The sequence below is a fragment of the Eurosta solidaginis genome, chromosome 1 (assembly GCF_040869045.1).
Source record: "Eurosta solidaginis isolate ZX-2024a chromosome 1, ASM4086904v1, whole genome shotgun sequence".
In the NCBI taxonomy this organism is placed as follows: Eukaryota; Metazoa; Arthropoda; class Insecta; order Diptera; family Tephritidae; genus Eurosta; species Eurosta solidaginis.
In genome coordinates this window covers 343,633,656-343,646,097 of record NC_090319.1, presented here as the reverse complement: position 1 = coordinate 343,646,097, position 12,442 = coordinate 343,633,656, and the positions used below count along the sequence as shown (strand labels likewise).

Here is a 12,442-nt window from a genome sequence, read left to right as displayed (position 1 = left end):
CAAACGTCCTCATCCGCGATGAGCGAGCCCATTAGAATTCTGCGACACCAGCATAGGGATGTCGCTTGCCAAACGCAACTTTCACCAAACCTAGAAGAAAGGGAACATAGGTATAAACAAATAAGACATACCATTTTTGAACAATATCCGGTATTGGACAATATTTTGAAGTGTAGGAAGAGATACTACAGGAGAGTACAGGAGCGTAGACTGCTGCAAGCCACCACGTTAACGCTTACCGAGGATGAAAGGCCTTTAGTAAAGGCTAGAATTAAGGATAGTTTCCTTGTAGGGCTGTTGGACTCGGGAGCCAACGTCTCCATCTTAGGGAAAAACGGAGTAGAATTCCTAACGGATAATGGCTTCGAATATCAGCCCTTACATGCGTTCGTATATACCGCGGGCGGCAACAAGCAAAAAATTTTAAGCTCAGTATCTCTACCGGTCACCTTTAAAAATATCACAAAGGTTATTCGTTTTTACCTTGTCCCCTCACTTCTCCAAGAAGCCTATTTCGGGGTAGATTTTTGGAGAGCATTTGCGTTAGCTCCCGAAATATTCCCAACCGTAGAGTGTTTAGAGACTAGGCTTGAAAAGGAAGAGGAACTTAACCTCCATGAATTGTCACCAGACCAGAAATCAGAATTGCAAAAGGTCATCGAGACGTTTACTTCGTACGAAAAATTAGGCCTAGGGCAAACCAAACTAGTGGAGCATCACATCGACACCGGTGATGCTGTACCTATAAAAAGCAAACATTTCCCTCTTTCGCCGCCGAGGCAAGCCGAAGCTTTTAGAGAACTAGACAGGTTACTCGAATTAGGAGTTATAGAAGAATCAAACTCTCCGTGGTGTAGTCCTGTAGTACTGGTCCGGAAACCAGGTAAAGTTAGGCTGTGCATAGATTCGAGGAAGGTCAACGCGGTGACTAAGAAGGACTCGTACCCCCTGCCCCATATCAACGGCTTATTGAGCAGACTAAAAGATACGCATTTTATTAGTGGCATTGATCTGAAGGACGCGTTCTTCCAGATCAAATTGACAGAGTCCTCTAAGGAAAAAACAGCATTCGCAGTTCCGGGGAGGCCTCTGTACCACTTCAAAGTAATGCCATTTGGTCTGTGCAATGGACCGCAGACTATGAGTAGGCTGATGGACAAGGCAATCCCTTCGCGTCTGCGGGAGAATGTCTTCGTCTACCTAGATGATCTAATGGTGTGTAGTACCAATTTTGAAGACCACCTGAAATTGCTGGCGGAAGTGGCCAACTGTTTGAGAGACGCAGGTCTGACAATAAACGTCGAGAAAAGTAAATTTTGTCAGAAGGAAATACGCTACTTAGGTTACTTGATAGGCAGCGGGTGTCTGAAAGTGGATCCGGGAAAAGTAGAAGCAATACAAAACTTCCCGATCCCTAAATCCCCTCGGCAAGTGCGTAGGTTTGTGGGCATGGCGAATTGGTACCGAGCGTTTATTACCAATTTTGCTGACTTGGCAGGTCCCTTGACCGACTGTCTCCGCAAGTCAGCAGGCCCGTTCAGGCTTACTCCTGAAGCTATAGAGGCATTCGAAAAACTAAAAGTAGCCTTGAGTTCGGCGCCTGTCTTGGCCCAACCGGACTTTTCCAAAGAATTCGTAATACAATGCGACGCTTCCAAAATAGGTGTTGGCGGAGTGTTGTTCCAGGTCGATGATGAAGGCGCTGAGCATCCAATCGCATTCGTGTCGAAAAAGCTGAATAATGCTCAACGCAATTATACAGTAACCGAGCTGGAATGTCTTGCAGCCATAATTAGCGTGAAGCGTTTCCGACCCTATGTCGAAGGATTACCTTTTCGGATTGTTACGGACCACTCCAGTCTCAAGTGGTTGATGACACAAAAAGACTTGAGCGGGAGGTTGGCGAGATGGTCACTCTTACTGCAAAGATACGATTTTAGAATGGAACATCGTAAGGGCACCCTGAATGTAGTACCAGACGCGCTGTCGCGTTTTGATGTTGACGAGTTAACTTTCACTACCACGCCCGGAGAAATAGATTTAGTCTCTCCCGAATTTTGCAGCAACGAATATTTAGACTTAATTCGGACCGTCACCGAAAACGAGGAATCACTTCCGGATTTACGAGTGGTGGACGGTGTAATTTTCAAAAGAGTTAAGTTTCGTAAGGGGATGGAAGGGGAAGAAGACTCGCTGTGGCGTTTATGGTTGCCAAAAGGGTTGACGGAGGAAGCAGTGAGATTAGCACATGACGCTAACCGGAGTTACCATGGCGGATGGCAGAAAACCTTAGAACGTGTTAGGCAGAAGTACTTCTGGCCGCAGCAGGCTAAGGACGTCAGGGACTACGTCCAGCGTTGTGACACCTGCAAAACGGTAAAACCCACCAATCAGCAGTCGAGACCACCTATAGGGAGTACCTTTGAATCCGAAAGGCCATTTCAGCGGTTGTATTGCGACTTTCTAGGGCCGTATCCGAGATCTAAGCGGCGAAATCAATTTCTTTTCATAGTACTAGACCATTTTTCAAAATACGTTTGGCTAAAGCCCATGCAGAGAGCCACCACTGTAAACGTTATAAATTACCTCGCTTCAGAAATTTTTCCGGCTGTAGGGGTCCCTGAGTTTATTCACAGTGACAATGGTAAACAGTTTATCTCGAAGGAAATGAACCAATTTTTAGTAAATTACGGGGTGACGCACGTGAGGACGGGGCTATATTCTCCCCAAGCGAACGCATCCGAACGCGTCAATAGAGAAATTGTTTCTAAGATTAGGATTTTCCTGAAAGATAAACCTGACCATACCGATTGGGATAGGCATATACCCGAGATTTTATCAGTTTTGAGAAGTGATTTTCATACGGCAATTCAGTGTTCTCCATACTTTGCATTAAATAAAAATACTTTGCATTATATGGCCAAAATATGGTCCAGCATGCCTCAACGTACAACATTTTAGGGAAACTACTACCTTACACGAGGGCTATTCATTTGCACACATAAATACAATCTTAATATAGTTTTCATTACGTATAGTTTTTTCCATTACATAGTTTGTATTACATAATTATATAGTATATCCGTACTACGACTGTAAGGAATTAAATGAAATAATTAAACGTACGAAAACATATCTAGATATATAAGCTAATACTAATACATACGCAGATATATATATAATACTATTGGACATCTTCAAAATGCGGTATACGTTTAGAAACGCTTGAATCCATAGTCTATGAACTATTTTGAAATGAATTTTGAATAAACCTTTGTAATTAAAATGGGAATGTTGACTACCCTATTCATTTAGAAGGCACTTAGGGCATACAGGTAAGGGGCCACCGAAATTTTAGGTGCGTCGGTGGCCATGGTTATTTGAGGGTGGGACAAAGCACCGGGCGTCGCAACACCACCCGCGGCGCCCCCTATATATATTCGGCCCTTTTTGTTTTCTTTTCAGTTTTTTTTTGCAATTTTATTTTTCAGCAGTTTTTTTTGAGTTTGATTTTCAACGTTAGTAACCGGTCGTTTCCGGTTCGGTTAATTCTTTTTTTGCGCTTAGTTTATTTTGAGTTTCTTTTTTTTTGAATTTGAATTTTTGAATTTTTAAATCTTTGAATGTCAACGGTCTGTCCGTGACATCCGGTTCGGCCGGATGTTGTTTTATTTTGAATTATAAGCGTTTTGAGTCGGTCTCTGCGCTTCTGTCAGTTTGTTTTGAAATTGACAGCTGCTAGTTTGATAGGCATGATATGACTTTTTTTCTGTTTATGGCGCAGGAACAGTAAGGTTGGCAAGGACCCGCCCCAGCCGACAATGACTAGCCACTGTGCACCACCACATCATGCCGACCGCCTTCCTTACTGATTCCACGGTAGATGCGTTACCATAACAAAACTCAGAATTTCCAAATGTATAAAATCTTGAAATACAATTTGGAGGGAATTGTCTTGCAATATTTACCAAAGTGAACAGGGCGTTTTTTGACTTGAGTAATCGATACCTCGATACTGTGCCAACGTACTCATTACCTAAGAAGGTACTGCGTGAAATTTTCTGGTGTAGCACTTTTCTTTTTAAATTTTTTATGCGACATAAATAAAAAATATACTATATCTGAAAATTTTTTGAAATTCATGTTTTTTCGAAGCTATCAAAAGTGCTGGTTTTGCTGAACAAGTTAAACTTTATAACTCTTGATAGCGTCAGCCGATTTTGCTCATTTTTGGCACACTTGTTTGTGATTCACTTTCTGTTTATCTTTTCAAAAATTAAGGAACATATTTTTGCGAAAATTAGGGGGAAATCATATTTGTAATTTCTCCATTACTTTATGACGTTTTGTGTTTATAAGGGTTTGGTAATGTCATAATATTGCTGTCAGAATGAAAACTTTTTAACGGGTACAAGTTATTTCCACTTTTCTTATAAAACGCATCAGTAGGGAATTTCAATTGATTTCGCTTTTTTAATATTCATTTCACTTTAAAATTGATAAAAAAAACTATGAAAAGTAGTCTATTGGTAGTTTTATTGAAGGTTAACATGAAGTCATTCAGTTAAAGTTCTCTAGTAAAGATTTCCGAATTTTAAGAAATGTGGAAATAACTTGTGTCCGTTAAAAAGTCGGCCGACGTTATCACGAGTTTTGAAGAAAAGTTGAAGCCAGGAGCTGTTGTGGTGTGCTGGGCTCCGCCTATGACACCGAAGATCCTGGGCTCGAGTCCAGGACAAAAAAACATCAAAAATCTAGAAACAATTTGTTTCAATTAGAAGTTTTTGAAAGTGGGGTCGCCCCTCGACAGTAATTTGGCAAGCTCTCCGGGTGTATTTCTGCCATGAAAATATTCTCAGTGAAAATTCATCTGCCTTGCAAATGACGTTCGGAGTCGGCGTAAAATATGTAGGTCCCGTCCTGAAAATTTGTAGGAAAAATTAAAAGGAGCACGACGCAAACCTAGTCGCTGGATTGAATGAATAGACTTGCCATGTGAAAATGTAATGCCAAACACCGAAACAGAAACAACAAAACTTTTTGGCGCATAGTCATAGTCAATATTTTATTTTATTTTGGTTTTATATTTAGTTGCAACATTTTTGACAGATAGCTCATAGCAAAAAATGTTTTTAATTCAAATACTAAGGCACGTTTTATATGTATCGATAAGAAATATATAATAAATAATGTAAATCTCAAAAATCGTAAACACAGTGGAATGCCACCCTCCAATAGGGCGTTATTAAAACGTTTTCTGAGATAGGGCGTTTTCGAAACTGCAACCGAGATAAGGTGATATTCCACTCAGCAGTCGATATGCTGTCGAAGGATTATTTAAATATATCGTATACATTTTTAAGTTCCATTCTTCGAATTTGTGCAATCTTTAAAGAGCGTTTTGAAATAAGTTATTGAATACTAATTTAGGCCTTTTTTTCTTATATTTTTTTAATGTTATTTTTCTTTCTGTTTACGTTTTTTATGTTTTGTTTTTATTACTTTCTTGTTGCTGGCGTTTTTATTGACACTCCTTTAGCTGCGAATGGCATTTGAGTAGCCATTTCCGAGTAACCATTTCCATAAATTTTTATTGTTAATTTAATATATTTTCAGAAAGCGCGTATTAATGTCTTTAACACTGTGCGATAAAGAAAGTAAGAAACATTTACTGGCATATTGCGATGGTACCATTTCGAAAACCGCCACGTAATCATTATCAGGCAATTTCGTAATGTTATCAAATGTTTCACCGATATTCGAACCGCGAATCACACGGTGAAACTTGCAGTTGCCTTAACCTGCTGGTATTTGTTTCCTTGCTTAATTCAGTTTATCTCATTTCTACACTAACAACACAATTGAGACATTCTGCCCCTCTTAATTTGCGTAGTCTGTAGATTTGTTATTGTAAAGTTTCTTTTTCGTTGCGAATGAGAAGCTTTGTAAACCTGCGAACGAAATTGCCTGATGATGAATTCGTGGCGGTTTTCGAAATGGTACCATCGCAATATGCCAGTAAATGTTTCTTTCTTTTTAGTTTCTCTCAGAAAAACATAATAATTGAACATTCAATTATTATAAGCCGGTTTTAAGCTCATGAATTCTTAAATAATAAGTATAAATTGAACACACCATTAAAACAAACAAACATAAACTATGCGATAAAATTAATTTTTTCTGGGTATTGAGCCTAACGAAATATTCTTCAAACAGATCCAAAAGAAAAAAAGCATGAGCAAATCTTAACATTGGCGGCCTTACCCTGGTTAGGTCCAACAGCGGTTTGTGAATCAAAATTATATCCCCAAAGAGCTCCTTTCTGCATAAGTGCATGTGTGTACAACAAAATCATCAAAAGTACAACAACCAGATTACAATTTAGAACTTTTTTGGAAACATTTTTTGAGAGAAGTAGTTTGAATTTCCACCGCCCAATTATTGATGTCGAGGTCAAAACGCGCTTTTGACCACTCTCCTGGCATTTATGTACTATATGAGCAGTCTACTGCTGTTGTAGACTTGTCAAGTTTATTTTTTTCCATCGTCGTGCTTTTAAACAATAAAACGTTAATAAAATCTAGTTTTGTTGGGATATTGCATATTCCTTTAGATTGCTCTCAAGTTAGCAGCAGCAGCATAAATAATTATTGCTCCTTACAGTAGCTCCTATTTCGTTCCAATTTACGTTGTTCATAAACATATTTGAGCGAACCCTTTTTACGACGCTCTCGCACTATAGGATGATTATGATCTTCGTCAACAATAGAAACACGATCACCTGTGGGATTGGTGCGCACTCTGGCTCTACATCTAAAAAAGAAATATTCATGCATTTTCGAAAAGTAGTATAAGTGTCACTCCAAATATATCATTTCGAAAGGAAGGATGTTTTTTTAACAGAAATTCTTAAAAACCGTCTACATTTTATGCTACAAATCTTGAACAACTAAATTCTGAATCAATAGACATACATATATTCTATTATTATGTGGTGGAAAAGGGAGGGTTAATAAACTCTTTGTTTTCTAATTTTTTATACTCAGCTGAGCAGAGCTCACAGAGTATATTAATTTTGTTCGCATAGCGGTAATCCGTGACGGCATAAACTAATCGCGATAGGTATAGACCTTCTATATATCAAAATGATCTGGGTGAAAAAGAAATTCATTTAGCCATGTCCGTCCGCCCGTAAGCACGATAACTTGAGTAAATTTTGAGGTATCTTAATGAAATTTGGTATGTCTGTTCCTGGGCAGTCATCCCAGATCGCTATTTAAAATGAACGAAATCGGACTATAACCACGTCCACTTTTTCAATCTCGAAAATTTCGAAAAACCGAAAAAGTCCGATAATTCGTTACCAAAGATGGATAAAGCGATGAAACTTGGTACGTGGGTTGACGCAGAATAGAAAATTTCCGCCCTTTTTAATTTAATTTGGCTAGGATACTTTTAATGCCATAAGTCGAACAAAAATTTACCAATCCTTGTGAAATTTGGTAAGGGAATAGCTTCTATGCCGGTAATTGTTTTCTGTGAAAATGGGCGAAATCGGTTGGAGTCACGCCCAGTTTTATACACAGTGGACCGTCTTTCCGCTCGGCCGTTAACGCGATAACTTGAGCAAAAATCGAAATATCTTTAATAAACTTAGTTCACGTACTTATCTGAACTCCCACTATCTCGGTATTAAAAATGGCCGAAATCCGTCATAGTCGCCCACTTTTTCAATATCGAAAATTTCGAAAAATGAAAAAAAAATGCCATAATTCTATACCAAATATGAAAAAAGGGATGAAACATTGTAATTGGATTGGTTTATTGACGCAAAATATAACTTTAGAAAAAACTTTGTAAAATGGGTGTGACACCTTCCATATTAAGTAGAATAAAAAGAAAAAGTTTTGCAGGCCGAAATAAAAGCCCATGGAATCTTGGCAGGAATACTGTTCGTGGTATGACATATATAAATATATTAGCGGTACCCGACAGATGATGTTCTGAGTCACCATGGTCCACATTTTGGTCGATATCTCGAACACGCCTTCACATATACAACTAAGGGCCACTCCCTTTTAAAACCCGCATAAATACCTTTAAGTTGATACCCATATCGTACAAACACATTCCAGGGTTACCCTAGGTTAATTTTCCTACATGGTTATTTTCCCTGCAGCTAGTATAATTTTCTCCAGGGTTATTTTCCCTTATTTTGTCTCCAAAGCTCTCAGCTGAGTATGTAATGTTCGGTTACACCCGAACTTTGCCTTCCTTACTTGTATGGATTAAGTATGTTTAATGTGCCGTATAAAAACATTAAACTTTAAAACTCATTTATATCTGATTTAAAAAGTTGCGAAATACAGCAATGTCGCTTGTGGGTTAAAGAATATTAACCATGATAGCAATGTAGAGGTTTCTTATTCTTTTTCATCCCTTATTCCCAGTTATGAGGGCCGTCAAATAATTGTTAGTGTACTACTGACTTCCCCTGTCTGGTTTTATTACGTCAATTGGCCGACCAAAAGAGAGACTGTGGGACCTTTTAGTGCTTTTTTTTTTTTTTGTTCATGCGGTATAGAAATGCTTCGATTTTCAGTACCTTTAAACGGATTTTACGTTTCTTGTGCCTCTCGGAATGGTCGGTTCATTAAAGGACCTAATTAGTTATATGCACTTGGTTGCTCGATTATTTTTATCACTAATTAACATATGATGGCAAAAGTTAAATACATACTTCAACGGTCGAAATTGTACACAACGCCAATAAATTGTACCGCCACGTATCCGATGTCTAGAATAGGGAAATCCATCCAATACTAATTGGTAAGTACCTTTTAAGCTTGAACGATAATTAACACGATTTTGTGGGACATCATAAACACTGGCGGCTTCATCTTCATCAGGATCCTCCATGTCATCTACCAGTTTAAAAGGAGAGTCTGAAACGTGGTGAAATGATGTGGTTAAATGATATTTCGACTTTTTGTTTTTACAGTAAAACATCCTCTATAGGATCTTCTATTCTGTTAGCCAAATCCGAAAATAAATTATATTTTTTATTTAATTATTTCCGCATTTTGAAATTTTGTATATTTTCAAATAGTAAAATAGTTAAAATACTTATTCAGTCAACTTTGTTATATATGTACATTAGGGTGGGTCAAATTTATTGTTGAAAAGGCACATCCAGTTTCTGAACCTATGGGTCATACTGAGTATTATTTTCCATGGGACCATAGGTCTGAAATGAATTTCGAGCCTCCCTAATTTTGTTAGAAAATTTTATATCCCAATCCGAATAGCGGCTCTCACAAATAAAACACATGAAAATAAATGTCAAATTCGGATTGGGATATACAATTTTCTAACAAAATTAGGGAGGCTCGAAATTCATTTCAGACCTATGGTCCCATGGACTATATTACTCAGTATGACCCATAGATTCAGAAACTGGATGTGCACCTGAAGTTTTTTCCCCCATTTTTTCCCGTACAATTTCATCCACCCTAATGTACATACATAACTCGAGTCAAGCATGAATTGCTCGATTTTATTTTTTAACTTTGATTTTGCATTTGAAAATTTCGAAAAGACAAAATACATTTTTCTAAGTATTGTAGGAAACCATTTTAATTTTCCTGTTTTTCGAATTCAGCATCCAAAATATATATAACGGATCTCGAAGTGCGAAAAAAAGTTTAAGTCTAGGTGTGGTCTACCAAACAGAAAAATCGAAGTGAAATGTTTGTCACCAAATGTGTGGTTAGTATCTCTTATTTGAACAGCCTTTTAAAAGGTATATTTGGTTTTGTTGTATTTGAACTGTACTCTTTAAGAATATCTTCAAAAGTGAGGTTATGGTATTAGTTGGTTTTTGCAATGTGAGCAAGTTAAAAATAAATTGAAAGTTTAAGATATTTAAAAATACATAAAATATCATTATATTGAAATAAATAGAAATTAATATTGAAGTCAAAGCTATTTACTTCATTTTGAAATAATTTTAGTGTTTTTAGCTTTTTGTGTTTTTTTTTATGTAAAATTTCACCAGTGCTTATTTGCACAAATATTTAAATTTCAGCAAAGTTTTAGTTGAGTTCCTCACCGATCCTCACGTTAGGACTTATATCTTATTACTAGTCAAAGTTTTAAAATTCTAAAGTGTCAATATCAGCTGCCACTTTCTACCACTAACTATGTTTTGCGACAGTTTTCTGATAGCGTCAACGTGACAAATCATTGTCGTGTGTTATATGTGCTTACATGTAACATACGACATTATTTTATCCAGTCGACGATATGCAAATGTAAACTTTTGTGTGTGTTTGTTGTTTTGTTATTGTTATGTATGCAAGATATTTTAATAACTTTAAGTTCTTTATTTAACCCTATTAAATATTGTATTTGCGATCATCTTACCACTTTTCCCCACACATCTATTTACTTTTTGTATGCATGCGGTGAAAGTGGATTCGTGTGGGTCGGTATGAAGGTATTACCCGGACCAATTTTATGAAAAAATAATTCTTACATATTTGTAAAGCAGTGACGAAAGTTTCACGTTGATATCTCTACTGGAAGTATTTTCGGCCACCAAATCTATATAAGACCGACCACTGTGCAGCGTTTTGAAAGGATGTTCAATATGGCGACGCAAACGGTCGGCTATCTTTAGCGGTGATATAAAGAGATACAAGATGTGATCACGACAGTATCTTTATAAATCAGATGATCGGTTTTATTTATCATTTCGACGTGACTTATTTTGTTTTTCCGATAGGGTGGATAAATTATGTATATTGGAACGAAAATCGAAACTGATGATGGCACAACGCCGAAACCGGTTTGTCTCGAAACCAAATTCGACACGGAATGACGGAAAATCATTCCAATATACACGATTTTGGCGTCTATGCTGAAGATATTACACTTCTCTTATCACAATGATAAGAATGTTTTCAATGAATTGGTTTGGTCTAATAACAATGCGAGTGTTGTGCAGTGCTATTATTAAAAGACAAAATTTATTGTTACTAAAAGAAATGTAATTGGTTTCGAAAATAAATTTGTAAAATTTAAAACAGTGCTAAGTCACATTTAACTCGATTTTGTAATGATAATAGCATTTCTTTTACAGTATGATTAAATTCAAGCCGAATATTAAATACCGATTCAATCCAACGTACAAAATTAGTTACTTAATGGGACTCCTGCCTAAAGAAAATATCAGTTATTCATATATACATATACATGTTAAAGCACTACACCTTTTCCAGCTTAAGTTCAGAAATTTGAAATTTGAATTTAAAATTCATGTTCAGAAAATTGCAATTCAAGTTCGAAAAATTACAATTCAAGTTCAGAATTTCCAATTTAAATTCATAAATTTACTATTCAAATTCAGAAATTTACAATTCAAGTTCAGATTTTCCCATTCAAGTTCAGAAAATTACAATTCAAGTTCAGAAATTCCAATTTAAACTCAGAAAACTACAATTCAAGTTCAGAAAATTACTATTCAAGTTCAGAAAAATACAATTCAAGTTCAGAAAATTACAATTCAAGTTCAGAAAATTACATTTCAAATTTAGAAAATTACAGTTCGAATTCAGAAATTTATAAGTAGGGTGTTAATTTTCAAAAGATATTTTAATTAATTAATTTTATTATGTTACTTGCGGAAGTGTTGATGCTTCGTTGACCATGTTGCCAAAATGGTGGCGTGGGTATAGTGTACAGTATAGTGTACATCCCGAACCTTGAAATCAAATGGAGGATAATTCTTTCCAACAAGTGCATGATGACGCTACGGCCAAAAAAGTACTTCAGTCGAAAAAGCAGTTTGGAAGCAGTGGAAGGGAGAGACATCCACAGAATTGCAAGGTGGAGGAAGACTTGACCACTTATTGTGCTACTAATCGCCGTCAGTTACCGCGAAACAGGGAAAGCTGGCATGATTTGTTAAGAAACTGCCAAATTCGCGATTAAGTGCCAATTCATGATGAATGATGATGATAGCGGATAAGTTGAGATATTTTGACATATGGCGCCAAGATCTGTGCATACAGTACCTATACGTTACTTCCGGGAGCGTGGAAGCTCTCTTGACTGTTTAAGTGGTAATATCTTCGCCATCAATGATGTAATACTACAGTGCAGATCAATGGTTGTGGTGCTAGGAATATAGCTGGATGGCATTGCAATTGCTTCTTATGAGCGAGAGTTTTTTTCTTCGCTATTTCGCAAAATTGATTTAAACTAGTTAAGATGTCCAATGCTTCCTTAACACATAGATACCATCTTACATACCTTTTATTCCATTGGATGAAAAAAATAATACCCGACAAATTTTCTGAATTTGAATTGAAAATTCTGAACTTGAGTTGTAATTTTCTGAACTTGAATTGCAATTTTCTGAATTTAAATTGTAATTTTC

The 12,442-nt window shown here is 36.7% G+C and overlaps 1 protein-coding gene across 9 annotated transcripts in view; it reads right to left on the bottom strand.

The window, feature by feature from the left end:
* LOC137237973 (modifier of mdg4-like) overlaps nt 1-12,442 on the bottom strand; it is a 222,395-nt gene that overhangs the window by 125,239 nt on the left and 84,714 nt on the right. The window contains exons 5-6 of one of the 9 annotated variants that reach the window (XR_010949068.1): nt 8,741-8,945; nt 6,265-6,813 (exon numbers count right to left, since the gene is read on the bottom strand). The exons of 6 other annotated variants lie outside the window; for them this stretch is intronic. Coding sequence is in view for 1 of the 3 variants with exons in the window: in XM_067762453.1 (XP_067618554.1) it covers nt 6,648-6,813; nt 8,741-8,945 (371 nt within the window). In the remaining 2 variants the exon portion in view is untranslated. Of the gene's footprint in view, nt 1-5,069; nt 6,814-8,740; nt 8,946-12,442 lie in introns of those variants that run through there. 2 more of the 9 variants (XR_010949070.1, XM_067762453.1) reach the window with 2 other exon arrangements.